General features: G+C 33.8%; 1 protein-coding gene across 4 annotated transcripts in view; it reads left to right on the top strand.

Annotated features, from left to right (window-relative positions):
* The window catches only part of LOC117229410 (metaxin-1), a 68,250-nt gene that overhangs the window by 6,445 nt on the left and 38,771 nt on the right, over nt 1-23,034 (top strand). For 3 of the 4 annotated variants that reach the window (XM_033485837.2, XM_033485838.2, XM_033485839.2), the window contains exons 2-3: nt 14,115-14,365; nt 14,445-14,610. In XM_033485837.2, coding sequence (XP_033341728.1) covers nt 14,115-14,365; nt 14,445-14,610 — 417 coding nt within the window. Of the gene's footprint in view, nt 1-4,035; nt 4,414-4,522; nt 4,753-5,868; nt 7,096-14,114; nt 14,366-14,444; nt 14,611-23,034 lie in introns of those variants that run through there. The other variant, XR_013037127.1, reaches the window with a different exon arrangement.

Raw genomic sequence — 23,034 nt, 5'->3', positions numbered from 1 at the left:
ATTTGAAATATTAGTATAAATTATAAGTGGTAACGTACACTTTGTTCAAAAATTTTTTTTACATTTTATAAGCACTTGTATAACTTAAAAATAATACACTTTCATTCATAACTCATCCACGGGAGGTTACATTTTGGTTATCTTTCTAAATAATAAGGACATTCATCTTATAATAATCTTATAATAATCGAGTTTATATGTATTTTTAAGTGAAAAATTCTAATATGGTGCCTGAAATCTAAAAATCTAAAATTTTTTAAAAATTTATTGTAAATCTTATTCAGTCATTTCAAATAATGATATTTGCAACTTATTGTTTTTGTTTATAGAGTGGAAATTGTAATGTTTAATTTGTTTATATGTCATCGAAATGGTTTGAGCACAAATCTTTACAATATAAAGTCAGTGTAAAAAGTATTTGTACACTGAATTTCAGATTTTTGACAAATTGTCGATATTTGAAGTGTTATAATTTCATAAAAAGGAGTCATACCATAATAAATCGGGACTTATTTTGAAGCTTGAAGATTCTACCATTAAAATTCATTGATCAGTTCTTCCTAGCATGCTTTTAAAACTCATAACAATTGGAATATTGAAGACATAGGTTTACTCAAAAATATACAAATTGAAACATCTCTAAAAGCATTGGAATTTTTTTTCATGAATAAATCTACCATGGATGAGAAAATCGAAGTTTCCACTTTACAGTGGCCCCTAAAAACTATGTGTACAACTTTTTTTAGTTGTATTATGAAATTGAAGCAAGGAACAAGTTTGGTCATGTAGAGCCTCCGTAAATCTTGCGTTATTGTAAAGTAGGCAGTACACCTTTCATTCGAAGCTCAATTTTAGTGATAAAAAAAAATTATGCATCGAAATTTAAAAAATGATTGTAAAGAGGAGGCTGCCGTCTTGAAATCTATGTTAGACTCAGACATGAAAAAAACAATCTAGTGTATTTATAAACATTTTGATTTGTACCATTTTTCAAAAAGTGCATGTCTTCAGTTTGCCACCTATTACATTATGTAAAAACATATTATAAGAAAAATTGCAAATACTTGATTCATTATCACTAAAAAAAAAATAGAATCTTGTTGTTGATTGGTTAATATTTCAATTGATTTTAATATATATTTTAATATAATACAATGTAAAGCTACATTAACAATTAATAAGTCTATAACTAGCATAATCAAAAGACTTCCTCCACTATAGTCTATGTATAATACGATCAGTATTAACTGCTATAACAGAAATATAGATGACAAAATGCACAATTATATAAAAACCAAAGAAGGAAAAGGCTGAAACTCGTAAAATTGGTAATAATAATAAGAATGAAATGAACTGTTCATATCAGATAACATAAGAATATCTGCTAAAGAACTTATTGTTTCTATTATTGTATTATTGTATCATCACCAAATAAATTCATTTAATAGTACCCTTTTTTAAATTGTTTGAAAATCTTACTATTGTGGCTAGATATTATACTCTTCGTGTTAGTGACAGACTATTTTTAAGAGGAACCGAGACAGGTAGCTTAGTTGTATTTCATTTGCAGTTAACTTTTTATCGAAAAGTTCCTTCAAATATAGTTTCTTTAATAGATAAACTCTAAATGATAGGTGACAGTTTGAGATTGCACAGGTACTGGTTATGGTGCATCTGTTGATATCATGTTTAAATATAACACGTGGCTACTTCTGTAAAGAATGTCATCTTCGTAAGTCAAACAGAAAAAAAATTTGGTCAATTACTGGTGGTCTGGAATATAATAAAAATAAATAAATTCAATACATTAATCTAATTTCCATCTAAGCCCTCACCTCGGTCCATAATTTTAGAAAGAAAATTAACATGAAATGAATTTCTCTTAAAATGCCAGTTTAGCTTTATAACAGGTTCTGTTGAAGTACTAGGTAACAACAAATATATTTAAAATAATTCAAATAGTTATAACTTACACTTTTCTAGTCATATTACTTTAATTTTTCATTCATTAAGATCATAATGTAGTTTTTAAGAAAATCGATTTTCAAGATAAAAAATGTATCATTTTGGAAAGACTCTTGTATTTTAATGGTAATGATAATAGAGTCCTAACTTATATAGTATTATTATATTATTATTACTTATTGAATATTCTATATAAGGTGATGTAGAGTGGTAGCGATACCTCATGTCACTCGTAATATAGTAGTTGTAGTTCTCTATTTTTGTATATTTTTATTATAAATCGTTTCATAGCAAAATAAAATCTAATAGTTACATGCTTTTCTTACCACACCAATAATGATTAACAATTTGGCTATTTAGAGATGTATTCTTTAGTTTCATTCCATGTTCAGGGTGTATAAAAATTATATGCTATGATCACCATAGTATGATTCAACATATCTGGATTGGTGAAGATCTGCTTAAAAAAATGGACCACGAAATTGTCCTTATTCTTGAAAATCAAGGTCAAAGAGTTCAATTTTTTTTATTATAACGTATAGCACTGATTGAAAGGAACAAAAGTCTGAAAGGCACCATTGGTCTAAAAAACAATGTTAAAAACGACATATAAAAATTATATGTCATGACCACCACACCCAAAGTCATGGTACAACTAACCAGGCAGTGATTTTACATGCAAAAATAAGTTGAAAAGGGTAACATTTTTTCATCTTAGGCTCCGTTTTTGAGAAAAATTAGGTTGAAAAAATAATACTACTGAATAGGAATCAAGTGGTGCATCTGGCTATGATATAGCAATTCTACTTCTTGTCATACTACAAGCTACGCGAACTTAAATGGAAAAATGTTACCGTTTTTTCCGACCTATTTTTGCATAAAGAATCACTACCCGGCCAATATTGTACCTTGATTTTGGATGTAGTGGTTGTGAAATATAGTTTTTATATGCTGTTTTTAGCATTGTTTTTTATGTAAACAGTTGACTTTAAGACTCATGGTACTCTTCAGACTTTGGTTCCTCTCAATGAGTACTATATGTATACATGTATGTATTCACAAAATTGTTTCCTTTGCTTGGCAGGGATATTTCACGAGGGATTAAAGCTATCAAAAACATGTTTTCACAAAAGTTGTTTGGTATAGAGGAGGACGTTAGATGGTATAAACAATACTCCTACAGGTGTAATTGTAGAGGAGATATTAAAGTCAAATTAATATTCTTAAATGAGACCTAGTATTTTTTTATCCATAATATAGCAGCGTTTGTTAATGATCTACCACAAGATATCAATCCATGTAGAAAAATGACATAAATGAAATTCATACGAGACACATGAATACAACTTGCTAGCTGAACTCTACGTGATTGTATCTGCTAACTGTATCAATGCTCTAAACAATGTCCAAGCATCTTACCTTTCGGTTTCTAACCGATATTTTTGTTTTATGTCAGGTGGTCTTCCTGTGGAGGAGATGCGAATATTGTAAAAACTTGTACATAAATCAATTTTAATTTTCACTTACCGCTATTCAATTCATTGTCCTTCAACATATCCATCATTGCGAAGAGTACATGTTTGCATTCTCTTCAAAAATTATCTTTCAACATGTTTTAGCACCTTTTCTGTTTTCCTTTTTGTTTCTTTTTTGTAATTTCTTGACTTATTTAAAGTACTACTCAGACTGACTGTTAGAATAAGAAACTGCACAGTTGAATTGGCATTATTTAACATATTGAATAGCCATAGCAGAGTAGAGTTCAGCTAGCAGCGACTTGCATTCACCTGGTCTCATATGTATTTCATTTGCTATTTTATTACATGGAATAATATTATACGGTAGGTCATTGTATTCGTCTCAATAAATGCTGCTATATTATGGATAAAAATTAATTTTAATTCAATATCTTCTCCACCACTACACTTGCAGTAATATTGTTTATATCATCTAACGACCCTCTCTGTATCAAACAACTTTTGTGATAACATGTTTTTGATAACTTCTAGCTTCAAATGAGAACATCGTTTAGACGTCTTTGATTCTTAATATGTTTATTATTGCTTATAGCGCCGCGGCATTCAGTTTTTACATTCAAAAGAATCATAAGACAAATCTAGATGCGAAGCAATTCCATCATGATGGGGAAAGCAAAATGAAAGTTTCACAGATTTGTGCGTACCATAATTCAGATATACTCTAGCAGATACAACATACTGTAGAATACTCAAATTTTCCACTAATCTCTAAATTCTGATTGGTTTTTTCAATTGACATTCTGCCACAAAGAGACATAGTGTTCAAGAGACATTGAAACGCCGACAGATGAAATCAGTGTTTCTGTAAATACTATACAAACCCGGTTACTGTGGCAATTCCTTGTTTGCCATTATAGCAGAAAGCTAATTCGGCGTGTAAAGTGCTTGTAATATGTTACCTATTATTGACGTAAGTATTGTCTTCTTATTATAATCATACATATTGTCATTATTACTATTGTTATTATTATTTTTTGTAAACCATCTAAATTGAACTTACTGAAAAATTCTTGATTTAGGTCAGCTAAATAAATTTGTCAACAAAAAATTTCACGGATGCACTCCTGCATTTCTTGAAAGAAGAAACTGAACAATGTATAAGATCATACGGATAGTTCCAGTAATGAAGAGCAAGCAATTTATCATAGTGACCGCAACTGTGAATCGGAACAAAGCAAAGAAAAATTAGAAGTGCACAGAGGAAATGGAGAATTTTTGAAAATGAATAAATGAATTTTGGAAAAGTAATGTAAGGGAAAGCAATGGATCTTCATCACAGTGTAAAGTGAGATCGCTCTGAAGAAGTCGATGATGAGTTCCTACAATGGAAGAAGTAAGAAGGAAAAATGTTGTACATACAGGGTGTCTCAAAATTTTGGTACTTCTGGGAAATGAGGGGTTCCTGAGGTCATTTGACATAACTTCTTCCTTTGCGCAAATGCAATTCGCGGCTTTGTTTACGAATTATTAACAAAATACACTGACCAATGAAAAGTGAACTTTGCTGGCACAAGGTGGCCGAGGCAATGAATGAAACTGGGCTTCATCTGCTCGGTTTGCGCCAGCCGAGCTCACCTCTCATTGATTAGTGTTTTCCGTTAATAACGATGCCTCGGAGAAAATTTTTGTAAAGGAAAAAGTTACTTCAAATTACGTCAGAAAGTAGCATAAATTTGGGATACTCTATATTCCATAATAAGCGCATTTCATAAAATTATATGTTTCATAAAATTTTAAGATATCGTTCGATTCACAAACATATACATGATGTACTGCATTTTTCCGCACATACTTCGAGAGTTTGATTTACAAGTAAAAATAAATCTAAAATGTTATATAACAAAAAGTCCGTAAATGCTTTGCGGAGAAGTTACGACAGAAATAAGAAATTGAAAGATATGATAACACTAACCTACAATAGATGAATTAATTATAAAAATCAACATCGCCTGCGAAGAGGTTAGACAAAATTGCAACCAACTGAAATCAACAATAAATTCAATAACTCGTCGATGTAAAATTTGTGTCAACAGAGGTGGTCTCTTTGAAATAGAGATATAGGTATTATATTTAGCAACGTTTAATTCATATTTTGTATTTTTGTCATAAATTCTTAACCAAAGTGTTTATGGACTTTTTGTTGTATAACATTTTAGTCTTATTATATTTTACTTGTAGAATACATCACTGAAGAAAAAAAAAGAATCTACATGAAACTACGACTTCCGAAATTTTAGCTATTTTTAGAATTCTTTTTCTAATCGGCACAAAGAAGGGTTCTCATAGCAATGTTATGAAATTATGAGGAACGGAATACAGATACTACGATCCATTATGAGCTATAAATGGTTTTTATTTCTTTTAGGTTGTCTCCGGTTCGATGATAAAACAACGAGAAATGAATGAAGAAACACGGATAAGTTAGCATCAATAAGATCACTCTTCAATTTATTTGTAAATAATTGCAAAAACAGTTACATAGTTAGCGAATATGTTTTTTCAGAGGTCCTCAGAGACCTTATTCAGAGGTAGTTGGAGTTTTGTGCAATATATACCTAGCAAACCAGCGAAGTATGAATTTAAAACTTTTGCGATGTGCGATTCAAAGATGTTTTATACATGCGATATACAGAATGTCCCAAAATTATTGTACAAGCGGGAAATGAGGAGTTCCTGAGGTCATTTGAAGTAATTTTTTCCGTGCAAATGCAATCCGAGGCTTCGTTTACGAGTTATTAATGAAAGATAATGACCAATGAGAGGAAAAATTAGCTGGCACGAGGCGGTCGAGCCAAAGTGAGCTTCGACCGCTCATTGGCTTATCTCGCCTCTCATTGGTCACTGTTTTTTTTTTTAATAACGAAGTTATTAAGAAGTAAACGAAGCCGTAGATTGTATTTTCGCTAAGGAAAAAGTTACTTCGAATGACCTGAGGAACCTCTGATTTCCTGCTTGTACAATAATTTTGGGACACCCTGTAGAAGTGTGCTGTGTGCAACAATCGACTACACCTTTCAGATTATCAAATTCTCCAATTGATAGTCTATAATTCAAATAGAAATCTGACAGCTGATAATTGGTGTAGCAGTCTTCCGTTGACCATGTATCTTCTTGAGAAAAGAATTACGTGCATCGAAATTATGTGCAAAAATAAACGCGAATTCCTCCTGAATTTCTTCCACTATAACTTCGAATTATATGTAGAGAAAGCAAGGGTTACAGAGATAAAAATTGCATTTGAGCTTGTGGAAAAATAATTTGAGTTAAAGGAAGTTTTATTTCGATTTATACAGAGGTTTTTACAACGCAATAGAAGGAAATGAACAAAATTAATTTAAAGAGGTTCGAGTTTTATCGAGGTTCGATTATATGTTGTATGTCGCTTTATTTATGTTACTGTCTCTGTTAAATAATAAACGAGAATAATAATTAAATAAATATGTCAACAAATTTTTCCTTTTCATAAAATTGTTTCATAGTTATAAAGCATTCGTCATTTGTCAATTGTACACTGTATACTCGTCGTTGAGGTTCTGTATAACATTCTTCATATTTGTCAGTTTATTTAAATAAACGAAAGAAATGTTTTCTATTTGGAAAAATAATTATTTAACCATACGTTGCAGGTCCGTGTATTAAAACGATTTGTACATTTTGCAAATTTTGAAACATAAGTCATCGAATATAAACTCGTAGCGTACGCTGTGTCGATTCATTATAAATCTATATATCCGCAACGAATATTCGAATATTCAATAACATTGAATGAATGGAGGATTGTTTCCTTATTTCAGGTTTGATTCTGATCAAAATATTCACCAGAGTGAGACGATTTCGTTCAAATTAACGTTTAACATACAAGCAATAAAAATGAAATATTATAATGTTGATATAATTTCAATACGACTAGAGAAGGTCCGCGGTTGTCTTCTGTTTTGGCTGCTCATCCTATGGATTAGTCCAATCGTGAAATTTCTCCCACGCGAATAGTGGAATTTGACTTTTAAATTTTTATCTTCAGTGACTGTGATCATATCCAATGGCGCAGGGCGCTGAACACAGGCAGAAAGGCGGGTAGGATACGGCTTGCCGGGTCCTATTCTGCTGATTCCTTAAGTACTAGGCGTTGTAGAGTAGCGACTACATGACCCCGAAGCGCTAGCCGACCAGTGCTGGAGATGCGGTGTCTCCAAACATGGTAGTAGCGTAGCTACGACAGGTCCTACCAGTCGGCCTTCTAAATACTGGTACCTCGGGTGTCGGCGTGCCCACGAGGTCCCGGCCATCTGGCCCGGGATACCTCGGGCCGGCAGTGGGTAGGTCCATCGAGGGGGCAGTGATAAACGGCTAAAGTTGGCCAGAGGCTCCTTCCCTTCCTTTCCTTACCTCTTCCCTCCCTCCTCGTTATGTCCCACCCTAAAGTTGTTGGGGACCTCGACGGGTGAGCTGCGGTATTCAGCTCGGGAACCGACCTGCTGAGCCGGTAGAGCATAGAAAGGGCTCGGCACCACCAGTTGTCTGCTGACGAGAGTCCGCGTCCTCGTAGTAACTTGTAGCTCCTGCATGGCTTGGCATGTGGGAGCGCGCTTATTGAGCGTATCTCAATTCCGCGCCCATGGGGGCCGTGTGGATAAGCCTTTGGGCACGTGCTGCACGTAAAATCACTAGAGACTATGTGATCGTATCCAAAAGAATAATAGCAAGTCTTCTAAGAATATATATACATATTTTTTTTTTTATAAAAATACTTGTCGTTATAATTTGTGATGCGTTAAGGTTATGTTTAATCTTCGTCACTGTCCTCGTTGATAGTAGGTGTAATCTTGTTTTGATTATACATTGTGCTTAGTATTTCTGCTGGCCGTACTATTCGAGATATGTATCGAGCATGGGATAGGTAATAAATTATAGTTGCTACGTGTGAACAACACCCGACTGTACAGTTACCGTTGATACATTCGCAACAAGTGCGTTTTATACCCGAATGTCCCGTCGAATTGGGCATATATTCTATATAACATCTATAGATTTTATGATGCACGTATCGAGATTTAATCTCGAATTTAATAATATTATTCCTCTGTATTGTGTAAGGAATATTTAGATTGTTATGCTCGTCCATCATTTCGGCCAAATACGCGACTACTTGAGACAATTGGTAAGGTCCGTTGAAAAGAATTTTCAAATCGTTTTCGGTCATCTTCGTAAAATTTGGCAAATCTGTAATGGCTAGTATATTATACAGAGTTTCTTCGCGATTCCAAAATTGTTCTTTAACTTCACTTGCTAATGTATTTGTTGCATTTCCTTGCATTAATATACGGTTTATTATTTCATCCGAAAGTTTATCATGAACATTTAGACGTTTGCCAAACTTATTATTTAAAAAGCAAGCGATTTTAAAATATAAATTAACAGTCTCAAGCGAGCTATTATTAAGTTGATGGTTTAGAAGCTGGTATTTCTGCCTGAGCATACTATGTAACGCATCGACGACCCAGTGAATTTTCCTCATTTTTTGCGAATCGTTAGATTCTTTCGTCGTAAGCTGAGATCGTTTGCTGGTAAAGACTGGCATGATAACTCTGAATCCGAGATCTTCTAAATGCGATTTAATGCCTCGGAAATCGCAATTGACGATACAAAAGTCACCCCGTTTCATGAGGGTTGACGGACCATCAGGATCGTGAAGAATAATCCGCATTACGTCCGCCTCGATCTGATTAGCATCGAAAGCGCCTACATGTACAACGTAACCATTTGTCGTGCAGATTGTAAAAGGTCTCCATGACGGTAATTTTTGTTTGCCTGAATACGATTTCCGCCGATATTCGTTGTCAGGAACCTTATCGTTCCGAATAAACGTTCCATCAAAAATCAGCGCCAACTGATCTGTGAGACTGTACAGTTGCCTTGCAAAATTAGAAGTTTCATCGTACATCACGTGGCTTCGTGAAACATTTCTGACTCCGAATTCGTAGGGGAGGATATCTGCCGCAAAGCTCTCCCTCACAGAGTTGCAAAATTTCGAAATTTGCTTTCCGTTTTCTAAACCTAGCGTGGCCGCTATGAGATCGTCCGAGCTACCTGTCCTTAATTTAAACAAAAACGCGACAATCGCTTGTATAGTATCGCGCTCCTGAGAGTGCTTCATCGTGGACATCATGTCACGAAGTTCTCGAAAATTTTCCCAATGTAACCCCGTGAATATTTTTAGTCTTTCTTCCGACAACGCGAAATCGCCTAGTTTGTCGTAAATGGCCGAATCACTTGAACTCGGAAGGTATTGCAAATGACGTCGTAGATCTTCGACTTTGACTAAGCTGCGATTTGAATAAACGCGTAAACCGGAAAATAGGTTAAGAAATAAATGTCGGTTTATTAAATGTTCCGGACAGCATCGATTGCCTTCGGGAACATATAATCTTCTCATAGTAAACAGTTGTTTCCTTGTTTCGAGTGGCACTTCAATAATATTGTTTTTGGACTCGCAAATAAAACAAAAAGTATCTGTAGAAATGACTCGAGAGAACGGTATTTCGATGTGTTCATTATTTGATGGAATCGGGTCATTAGTGTCGTACGTACATAATGGATCATCTGGGATTGAAGGAGATGTCGAACTACTTTCTAACGGATCTTTCTGCGGAGGACCAAATAAATATAATGTATTCGGATCATTCGTGGACGTTAAATTCGAAGATGCGGTACCTGAAGCTATTTGTAACGATACTGAAGATTCTTTAACCGAAGGTGTATCATACGTGGATTTTGCAAGTGAAGATTCTCTAACTGAAAATAGTTCTGCCATACGTGATTCGTCCGTGGACGTTGAAGCTGAAAATTCATCCGTCAAAGACATTTCGAATAAATGTGATAAATGCATGGTCGTTGAAGAACGAAACCGCGAAGTTTTTAGGGACTGTGATCCTCTCAATCCGTATGCTCGAAAATGGCACTTACTGCAAAGCGTATCACCTATTTTCAGCGTTTTCCCTAGGTTATTCGAAAACCGTACAGATTGTTCCACCGTGTTTACACGTGTTTTTTGGCCACTCACGTTCCGGAGGAATTTATTACAATATATGCACCTAATGTTCACAGTTTTTTTATTAACAGACGCTTCGTTGCTACCGGACATTTTGCAAATATTGTCAATATACAAAACTGAAAATAATTGTAATCAAATACAGAAGTTATTGAACTTGAATGAAGTCACGCAAAGCGACTGCGACGAGCAATGTTTGGAATTTTGTCCAACACTGACTTTCTTTCCTACGCGATCGTGCGACGTGTTGTGATCTCTTCAGCAATACTTTTCAGAAGTAGGAGAGAATATGGATGCGTTCCTATTGGTAGGTAAAGCAGTATCCCTTCCCAATTAGCTGGTACCGAAGAGCAGGCGGCTTTCATACGACCGCCTCACATACTGTCAATCCTTGTTACGTTGCTATTCCTGCTACGTAATAGCTCGGCTTATGTGCTGTACAATACTAGAGTTAGATAATATTCGAAACGGTTTATTTATCTAAAATAATTGTTCCAACGATTTTTTTTCAGCCGAATATTTTGTTCGAATAACGGTTATTCATTATTTGTAACAAATTATTCTATTTATTTATTTTTATAATTCTTTTTTCTTTATTCGAATAAGTTATTCGAATAGAGATTATAATATTATTCGAATAGAGATTATAATATTATTCGAATAATTATGTGAACAATTGTTACATTACCTTGACATAACCGTTTTTGTTTTTATGCAATTCTGCAAGAATATATTTATATTATATACAATTATATTATATTATAATTAAACTTTTCAATATTATATTTATATTAAAATTGTTAATTAATTATATTTATATTAAAAAATTGTATTAATTATATTATATCATATGCAAATAACCTTGCACTTATATGTTTATATAATTCCAAATCAGTTCAACTTCCACTTCTCTACAGACGATATTGTATGTGTATACGAACAACGGCACGTAGAAAGATTATTTAGTTATGCGTTAATGACGAGTTTATCCAAAAGTAGCGAAATTCTTTCAATGCAACGCTTGAAAGAAAGTTAATGATGAAATTAATTAATAAACGTGAAAAATGAAAAGAAAACATTTTATATGTGAATAAATACTTATTCGGATAAATTTATATCTGTGGATACAAATTGGTTGGACAATGTCAATATAGAGGCAGCTCATAATCGACTATCGACAGTTGTCTTAAATTTCATATGTGTTCCATATGAAACAATAACGTCTTTGTCATGGGCAAGGTAGTCGTTACTTTTAGGCGCTAAACACATATGCATACACACGCACATACATCTCGGCGATCATACCGAATCAACGTATTTTGCTTACAATTGTGTATTCATTAGTCTTTATCTCTTATCCGTCAATCGAATAAAATTTTGCTCAAATCTGATAGGTACATAGACGGCCGTAGTACCAATAATTATCACTAAAAATGAAATAACTCGAACAATAATGAAGTTTTCGAGCTGAAATTTATAAATATTGCAAATTGTGTGCATGATATTAAAATCGGACTTTTCAATCCGATTTTTATCACAAGAAAAAATGTTTTTATTATAAAAAAATTAGCTGGCAAAATAATTTGCACATATGTAATTCTAATTAGTAAAGGAGTAGAGAATGCTATCGAAATTCGTATTTTCTCTTGAGCGTGAACAGTGGAATATCTCGGAAGAAATTGAAGTTATAAAAAAGATGTTCATACAAAAGTTGTTTGGTTGGACGCGGCACATCACTTAGTATTAATAGTTCTTTTTGCTACTGGAGAAATGAAAGAGATTTTAAGGTCAACTCAATTTTTTTACACGATGTTATTCTCAGTTCGTTAAATAAATAAATAAATTAATTAATTAATTAAACAGCATAGAGCCGTATCGCAATCGTAGTCGTTTGAACGGATGCAGCACGTAAGCACAAGCTAACAAATTACTTTTATCGAACTCGGAATGACATCATATAGTACCTTTTTGGATTTTCCGAATACCAATTCTTATAATTCTCACTTCTGCATTTACAAAAAACTATTAACACTAGATGATGTCTCCCGTCCGTGTCCCACTGAAATTATCGACAATGACATTGACCGATAACATTACATTTTAATGATTAACGTTTACGACACATTTACTTGTACAAGTTAATATTTTTATTCAATTAGCATAAATATGTTAATATTTTTGTTATATTGTTTAATCTATTGCCTTTTTCTTTATTCTTAAAGCATATTATTTTTTAATTATTGTAATTATTATATAATAAATATAAATATGGCGGCCACGGCGACGGGCACGGCGTTACACTAAATAAACAAGAGACGCAGGGACGTAAACAGCGGCCGACCCGCTGTCGCCAACGGTCGAGGAAAATGGTACATACATCGGGTGTCATTTCCTCGGATGGCTGAACGACGAACGACGAGGCCTGAATTTTGAGTCAGTTGAATGTTGACTCTCGAGCAAACGCGTTAAATATACGATTTTCAATTATTCCTTCCGACTCCCACAATAAAATATTGTAATTACTGTATTATGTAATTATAGATCATTTTGAGCAGAAAACATATTACTTATACATCTATTTGTATATTAATAATAGATGCATCAGTAATATATTTTCTGCTCAAAATGATCTATAATCACATGTTTTTCCACTATTATCAACCTATCCTGCCACTCCTTATAAAAAGGAAAAGATGTAAACAAATCTGATAATAATGTTGTCGGTCAATGCGTTATCGGTGTTTGTACTTGTAAATAATACCTCAATTCTTTGGACTGCAACATTTTTGTTTCAAATGCTTTCTTTGTGAAAGAATTGACCGTCCCAGAGGACTTTTATTTTTGCAGTATTCAATATTTTAGGACGTTTTCACGCATGCTTACATTTAGCAAGTGTCGATGACCATGCTTTTTTTTGTTTTATAATAATTATATTTCTTGCATCGATTGTTCCGGTTCTGTCGTTAAATTACAACTATGGTTTTTATTACGTAAAATCTCTTCGAACGATGGTGTATAAATAAAGAATGTCAATAATTTTTGGTACTTTTCCCAATTGTATTTTGTCTTTCAAATTACAAATGCAATATAATTTAATTTAATCTCTATACAGGGTGGGCCATTACATATTGCCATCTAGATTTACGTCATTATTATTACGCGTAGCGAAAAATGTTTCAGATGAAATCACAACTTGTTGGACATTGCAAAATTATCGTAAGACAAGTAAAATAATAAAGATACGCGTCAAGATTGAAATCACTTGATAGAAATCATTTCAATATTTGAGCCGTTTATTTTGGAAGTGGCATAAGTTACTTTACCGTAATGAAAAGTGATGATTTTTTAATGTTTATACGAAATTATTTATACTGAGAAAAATATCAGTATCCTGAGATAACAAATACAAGTAAATCTTCTCGAAAGTTAGCATCCATATTTTTAAACATGTTAAAACGCAAACCCTTAAATATATCGACTAAAAAACAAAGTGACTTATGCCACTTTCAAAATAAACGGCTCATTTGTGTAAAGTTATTATACAATTTTTGTTATTGTTTCAGGCTTATGCTAAATTTAATGGTATACCTATAAAAGTAAACACTTCTGGTAACCCCTACAATACGCCACGCGGTCGGTTACCTGTATTGCGTATAAACGATAGGAATCTTGATACGGTCAAAGAAATAATACTTTATTTTCAAAAAAGACAATGGAACTCGGAAATCGAATTGGATCCAAAAGAGTGCGCGCTTATTATGGCATATAACGAATTACTAAAGGAGAAGTTACTTCCGGCTTTACAATTTATTTGGTGAGTACATATTTTCGTTGTAATTGAAAAATCGTGTGGTATAAACAAAGTATACAGTTCGAAACGTTCACATTTTTAGGTGGATAGATAAAAAAAATGTAGATGATTTAATAAGACCATGGTATAGTAAAGCACTGCCTTTTCCGCTAAATTTTTATTATCCCGGGAAATATGAGCGACAGTCACGTGCTTTATTTGAGTGTTTGTATCCTACCGAAGATAATATTACTGACATAGAAAATAAGGTAAAGGTTCTCTTTTGTAATTGAACTAAATCTCGTTAGAACTGTAATGGTTAGACTATTGTACTTTTAGTCCATAGATTTATGAATATTCTCATGTACATGATACGGTTGGAATGCAATTTTACGTAACAAGGTAAACTACGTGAAAATGCGAACCGAAAGTTAACGAATTAAAAAAGCTTTAAATCGAAACTATCATATGGTGGTGTTCAATCACATTTCAATATTCCAAGTTTAAAAGAAAGGAACTAAAGATCTTCAAAATATTTTATATCAAAAATATCACAAATGTAAAGCAAAAAATTTGTATTAATGAGCGTCGTATTTCATATTACTGAAAGTTTACCAATTTAGCGATACTGCTTTTTGAAAAATATTTGACACATAGTTCTTTATATCTGTAACAATCTAGGTTTTCAAGTCTACAATGTTAAAAATATATTTTTTTGAATTTTGAACTAATTTCTTGAAAACTGAAGGAAGTTGGCTAATTATTTTAAATTGTCTGTTTCGAATAAGAAACTTAATCGCATAAGAAAATTCGAGAGAGAATAATTTATTTAAATAATATCTTGAACAATTGAGACATTTCAAAGTACATTTTGTGAATTACTAATTCGTTTTCTACAATAAATTCGAGCGCGCGCGCATGCGCGTATTCTCGTGTTTGTAGGAAAGTCGTCAAAGAATCGGTTTTATATTTCTGTAGTAAGAATGCAGGGTGTCATATAACTGGCAGCACAACCGAATAGTAACTGATTCTACGTCAAAAAGCAAGTCAAAATCATAGAATAAATATTTTGCGTTAGGGACTTCGTTTTCGAAGAAAAAACACGACTTTAGAAATCTGCTCGGTACATGTACATTCGATCTACTTAACGGATAAAATTGTAAGTTGTCTTTAACTTTGAAAACCATTGCCGCATTTGTAGACATCGTCGGTGTTACCAGTTTTTCTATTATTTTGTAACATGATCTCCAAACTACTGATCTGTCACCGCTAGATTTTGATACAGTGGACCACAGAAATGCTCGTACACCTTTTGAAACGCAATAACTATTTTAAAACTGAACTAACTCACTTGAATTCTTTTTAGATAATAGAGGGACTAGTCTACTAGACGATGACTGAAATGTTTTTCTTTTTTTTTAAATTTTGCTATTACTTGGAATGACAAAAAAATAAAAAACTCTTTTTTTATTTGAACCTACAACAAAAATTCAAAAAATGCCTTTCGTGGATCTTGATAACTTATATACATGTTGAAAATCGAAATCAGTTCATGTTGTTATGAGTTACAACAAATTAAAGATCGCAAAAATCGCAATTTTATCACGATTTTGACGAAAAACTGTAAGAAATCTGCAGTTTTTAAAATCCTTCAACGCCTTCAGCACGCATATAAATTACTGAGATCTACAAAAGGCATTTTTTAAATTTTCGTTATAGGCTCAGATAAAATAATTAAAAAGCAAGAGTTTCTAATTCTTTCTTTTCATTCCAAGTAATAACAAAATTAAACAAAAGCTTTTTAGCCGTTGTCTAGTAGACCTAGTCCCTCTATCATCTAAAACAAAAAATTTAAGTTATTTAGTTCAGTTTTGAAGAATTTATTGTGCGTTTTAAAAGGTGCACGAGCACTTTTATGGAACACTGTATGTGAACGTGTATGTTTATCGCGTATAGTGTATATCGTCGAAATACCGAATATTGAACAGTTAAAAGAAAGCCTTTCGTAGCGTTTGGAAAAAAATGTGTTGCAAAGCAACACTTTAGAAAACGTATGTAGAAAAATTAGAAGAACACCATTATTGTAAGAGACGTCGGGCACATCATTTTCAACAATATTTCCGTTAAAACTTAAAATTAAATAAGATTTATCTCGATGTTTTTTGAAAACAAAGCCAACAATAAAAAAAATTTATTATATTTTCGTCTCATCTCTTTACGTAGAATCAGATTTTATTCGGTTGTACCACTAGTTACGTAACACCAATCAATGCGCTATTTAAACTTCTACCATTCTTCTGAATTTTTTCACGTTTATAAATTTCCAACTTAAAATTTGGGAAAGAATCTTAGAAAGAAATCTGAACAATTGGCGTTTAATTGAAGTTCATCTATTCGAGGTGTTCCATAATTACGTTGATACTCGGAAAGGGGTGATTCCTCAGGTCATTTGAAGTAACTTTTTCCTTAGCGAAAGTTTTCTCCGAGGCATCGTTAACAAGTTATCAACGAAAAACACTGACCAATGAGAGGCTAGCTCGGCTAGCTCGGCTAGCGTGAGACGGCCGAGCCAATGAGCGGAACTGGGCTCCGTGCGCTCGTTGACTCGGCCGTCTCACGTCAGCCGAGCTCGCCTCTTATTGGTCACTGTTTTTTGTTAATAACTCGTTAACGATGCCTCGGAGAAAACTTTCACTAAGGAAAAAGTTACTTCAAATGATCTCTGGAATCACTTCTTTTCGGGTTTTAACATAATTATAGAATACCCTGTATATATATATGTATGCCCGTCCATGCCGTCAGGTGAGAAATCTTTCCTGTTTCCAATACACATATGTTCACGTATTTCCGAGTCTCGACCGTATGATAGATGTGACATTTTCGCGAATCTGTAATCATTTACTGATAGTCTTTTGAAAGTGTAGTTTCAATTTTTGTAAAAGCTCCTTAAATAAACTGTCGTTATCTCTTTTCACCGTTCCATCATATAAACTAGCACAGTAAAATTTCACATTCATATGTGATCTAACGATATCCTATATGAACCACAAAATCAGTTTACTCATAATAATATAACTGACATATAACAAATACATTACTTATTGCAAGTAATTTTTATATTTTAACAATATTTTCGTTGATTCAATAAACTTATCGGGGAGGTTCCTTCTAGAGAGAAATTTTATACCAAAAATCAATTACAATGAAATAACTGCGTGTCTTTAATCAATTCTATTGCACTCGATGTTGTAGGAAAGAAGTCGGTGAAATGGTTTTTTAAGAATTTATGTTTTCCTATCTTCAAGTTTGACAGAGGCTGGGGAGAATTTGTTTGCTTTCGATATTTTTCCGGCTCGATGACTCCTCCTGACGTGTATATAGGGTGATCCAAAATTATTGTACAAGCGAAAAATGAGGGGTTCCAGAGGTCATTTGAAGTAACTTTTTCCTTAGCGAAAGTGCAATTCGCGGCTTCGTTTACGAGTTATTAATGAAAAACAGTGACTAATGAGAGGCGAGATTAGCTGGCACGAGGTGGTCGAGCCAACGAGTGGTTGAAGCTCAGACCCGCTCATTGGCTCGGCCGCCTCGCGCGCCAGCTGGGCTCTCTAATCGGAGAGCGAGGGCGGGGCGTCTACTACTGATCTCGCCTCTCATTGGACACTGTTTTTCGTTAATAACTCATAAACAAAGCCGAGGATTGCATTTTCGCTAAGGAAAAAGTTATTTCAAATGACCTCAGGAACTCCTCATTTCCCGTCTGTACAATAATTTTGGGACACCATGTATACAGGTGTAATGCCGTAACGATACGATTTGAATGTTCTCTATGTTTTGTTCCTTATGTGTCAATCCCAAATGGCACTAGTGAAACGGCGTTACTAAATTTATAGCACGTGTGTTCTCTAATGTGTTCTCTATTCTGGGTGTATGAAATGTTTGAATGTAGGAATGCTTGTCTTTCTATGTGTTGGTGATGATGATGATAAAATCCTCGTTTTACTTATATCTGCCGTAACGCAATGTTTAATCTCGCATAACTTTGTTAATATTCATACAGATTGAATGAACCAAAGAAAATATTAAAGTTTATACTCCCTACATTTTAATTCTTTATATTATCTTTATAGCAATCGTTGTCTAAAGCGTAAAATCGGGGTATAAGAATGTATGTTAATTTGGAAGAATTTCTTGGTATTAATTAACCACTATAATCTATAAATATTTGTTTACGTATGAATTGGTTAAACAGACTAAACTTCATTGAAAGGAAATGTTTTTAACACATGGATGTGTAAAAAAATAGATATGACATTAATATTATAATGACTATTTATTTAGTAACTAAGAAAATGGCTTTAATATCGAACAATTAAACGGAATAGCAAATATAAATAAATCGATACACAAATAAATTAAGAAATAAATAAATGGATAGATAGATATACAAATAAATAAATAAATAAATGGATAGATACACAAATAATAGACAATAAACAATAAACTTCAGTCTCAGTAACATAAATAACATTAAAAACTGTAGTCTTCGAGAGTTGATAGACGTAATTCGTCATCTATTCCTCTGCGACATGATAGTTTGATGATTATATCTGCAATCATACAAAGGGCTTAGCCAATTAAAATGGTCAAAATTGCCCTTAGAGATTTTTTAATGAATACTATACTGTTCGATAGCTGACCAAGAAAAACTCGTCTGTGCAAAATTTCAACCCTGTAACTTGTCCGTGAGGGTAGTTACTGGGTAATTTAGATTTTGGGCGCTTTTCCACCTATTTCTCTCCTTCGGTGATATTTTAAAATTTTGGAAATAATCTGGCTTATTTCGAACATCAAGCCGCATATTATAGAATTTTTTCAGATTTTTAGGTTGCAAGCTGTGGTTGTCAAAAATGGAAAACCAAAAAAAAAAAATCGAAAAATTGAAGATATCTCGAAAACAAAAATGCTATGCCAGTCTGATATTAATTTCCTGATAAGGTACTGTCACAAGCAATGCGCTCAATTTTTCTCAAATTTTTCGTAGAAGTACGACATCGTAAAAAAAAAATCAAAATATTTGTCGACGTTCTTGCTCTGAGGAAGAAAGTTACTACTTGTTGGGTTAACAAGTAGTAAAGTAAAAATATTTAAAAAGATATTTTTAAAACATTACAATTACAATTTTTTAAACATTGTGATAGTACTTTATCAGAGAATTAATTTCAGGGTGGCATAGTAATTTTGTTTTCGAGATATCTTCAATTTTCCGATTTTTTTCTTTTGGTTTTGCATTTTTTATAACCACAACTTGCAACCTAAAAATCTGAAAAAATTCTATAATAAGCGGCTTGATGTCCGAAATAAGTCACATTTTTTTCAAAATTTTAAAAAGTCACCGAAAGAGGGGAATGAGCGGAAAGAAGTCCAAATCTAATTTATCCGGTAACTACTCTCACGGGCAAGCTTTTTACAGGGTTGAAATTCTACACAGATGAGTTTATCTTGGTCAGCTATCGAACGGTATAATACTCATTAAAAAACCTCTAAGGGCAATTTTGACTATCTTAATCGGCAAGGCCCTTTTTATTTGTAGTGTGTGAAATATAATTTATTGTATATATTATATATTTAGATGATATTCTTTACCTTTTTAAATTCAAAATCGTTTTTGTCCTATTGGTAGAATTACGTTTTCAATAACCATTCTGTCACGGATTAATATTTATTATATTTCCGGTAAATATAATTGAATATACAGAGTGTCCCAAAAATGTCTCCAAATCTAGAAATAGAGGGTTCCCGAGGTCATTCGAAGCAACTTTTTCCTTAGCGCAAATGTTCTACGATGCTTTGTTAACGAGTTATTCACGAAAAACACTGATTAATAAAATACGAGCTCGGCTAGCGCTAAGCGGATGAGCCAATGAGTGGACGGAGCACAGTTCCGTTTATTGGCTCAGCTGTCTCGCGCCGTCTGAGCTCGCCTCTCATTGGTTACTGTCTTTCGTTAATAACTCGTAAACGAAGCCGCGGATAGCATTTGCACAAAGAAAAAAAATTTGCCATTTCTTCAAATCATTATTCATTTTCAGTACATTTTGTTTTCTAAAATTTTGTATGTGTTTTTCTAAAATATACAACTAATTAATCTTGTAAGTTTTCCTTTTTTTCTCGTTTTGATGTAAGATTTTATACAGTATACCTCTATACAGGGTGTCCCACAATTATTTTAACAGCCGAAAATGAGGGGTAGCTGAGGTCATTTGAAGTAACTTTTTCCTTTGCGAAAATGCAATCCGCGGCTTTGTTTACGAGTTATTAACGAAAAACACTGGCCAATGAGAGGTGACGGTGCGAGAGAGAGGGTCCGCGAGAGAGTCCGCAGCACGAGGCTTTGACAGAAGGTCGGGACGGACTCGAGCCGCGTTCGAAGTATTGAACAAGTCACGAAGCGAGAACTTTCCGGATTTTTTTAACTACATAACAGTGATATTTTTAAGAAAAACGCTGTTCACCTTTACTTTAGAACGTCTGAAGAATATTTACTAATTTTTCGGACCCGAAATAATATGAAGTTTAACCGTGACAGCTGTTTTAATTTTCTGGTGTGCATGACACCTCGTGTGTACCATATGAAATTTTTATGCAAGGTGTACAGTGAAGATTAACGAATGATTTGCAAAGCTGATTTAATAATAAATAAGGGACGTAAAGGATTTGTTTATTAGAGAGATATGAAAAATATTATCAGTAAGAAACTCACCCATTTAGTTGAGGATGCATTTGCTGGCTGAAATTCATGATGTCGAAGAGCACTGACCTTGTACAACGTACAGCTGATCTTTCACTGCACTGTCACTAAACACTGATCACTTAATTAATCACTGATAATCCGAATCACTTGTGGATATTTAAGAAAGATCACTGAGACTCGTTCGCGGATAATCGTTTATTCGACGCGTTCGTTCGGAAGTCGACGTTTCACTGCCAAAAAATCGAGGCCTCGACCGTGGGCCCTTGTCGTTCGTCTTTCGGCCGTCCGAGGAAATAACACCCGATACTATTTTCTTCGAAGCGCAGGGTACCGCCAAATGAAATAAACAAAATATGCCGAGACGTAAACTGTGTCCGACCCGCTGTCACCCTGCGCTCTTAGAACGTAATTAATGGCCGTGCGAAGAAAATGGTATCGAGTGTCATTTCCTCGGACGGCCGAACGAAGAACAACAAGGACCCACAGTCAAGGCCTGAATTTTCCGGCAGTGAAACGTCGACTTCCGAACGAACGCGTCGAATAAACGATTATCCGCGAACGAGTCTCAGTGATCTTTCTTAAATATCCACAAGTGATTCGGATTATCAGTGATTAAATAACTGATCAGTGTTTGGTGACAGTGCAGTGTAAGTGAACTTCGCAAATAACCATACCAGAGGTTCCACCGACAGTATCCCTCGAATGTTGCGGTCATCGACCTGGGATCAGCTGTTCGTTGTACGAGGTCAGTACGTACGAGTCAGCAAATGCATCCTCAACTAAATGGGTGAGTTTCTTATCGATAATATTTTTCATATTTCTCTAAAAAACAAATCCTTTACGTACCTTAACGCGATTATTTATTATTAAATCAGCTTTGCGAATCATTCGTTGAATTCTGTTCGTACACGGAATTATTTAAATTAAAATATCATTTACGAACTTTGTTAATCTTCACTGTACACCTTGCATAAAAATTTCATATGGTACACATAAGGTGTCATGCACACCAGAAAATTAAAACGACTGTCACGGTTAAACTACATATTATTTCGAGTCCGAAAAATTAGTGAATATTCTTCAGACGTTCTAAAGTAAAAGTGAACAGCGTTTTTCTTAAAAATATCACTGTTATGTAGTTAAAAAAATCCGGAAAGTTCTCGCTTCGTGACTTGTTCAATACTTCGAACGCGGCTCGAGTCCGTCCCGACCTTCTGTCAAAGCCTCGTGCTGCGGACTCTCTCGCGGACCCTCTCTCTCGCACCGTCACCTCTCATTGGCCAGTGTTTTTCGTTAATAACTCGTAAACAAAGCCGCGGATTGCATTTTCGCAAAGGAAAAAGTTACTTCAAATGACCTCAGCTACCCCTCATTTTCGGCTGTTAAAATAATTGTGGGACACCCTGTATATGTCGAAATGAGACCTTTTTGACCGTCACAGAACGTAGGTAATTTGTCATCCTATAACTTATGGAACCATATATTGGTTGCAGGCAACAGCAACAACAGATAATTCCTCTACAAGTTTGTCATTAGCAATAAAACTTCTAACTAAAAGAACTTCCTTAATTGGCAGCATTGGACAAGATAAGAGAGAATTACCGAAACCTGCAAAATCAAAGAAGGATAATAATATGCCTCACTTCTCGATAATATTTCACAAAACAAAAAATTGTACTCTTACCATATACAAGAGTAAGCATAATTATTTTTAAAATTATTGTTACTATGTTATTATTTTTATTCAGCTTATATTCAATTTTCGCTCATAAAATAGGAAAATATATAAAAACGTAAAAATTGCTGCGTCTTTTCTTAGATAACTTGTCAATTTAAAAAGCAAGTCATTTTGACCTCTATGGTAGAAATAGATATACGTCAATCATCGGTAGTTCTAATGTTAATAACTACGCAAACATACATGTTAAAGAAGCAACAC

The sequence above is a fragment of the Megalopta genalis genome, chromosome 1 (assembly GCF_051020955.1).
Source record: "Megalopta genalis isolate 19385.01 chromosome 1, iyMegGena1_principal, whole genome shotgun sequence".
Lineage (NCBI taxonomy): Eukaryota > Metazoa > Arthropoda > Insecta > Hymenoptera > Halictidae > Megalopta > Megalopta genalis.
This window is presented reverse-complemented; position numbering and strand designations above follow the sequence as displayed.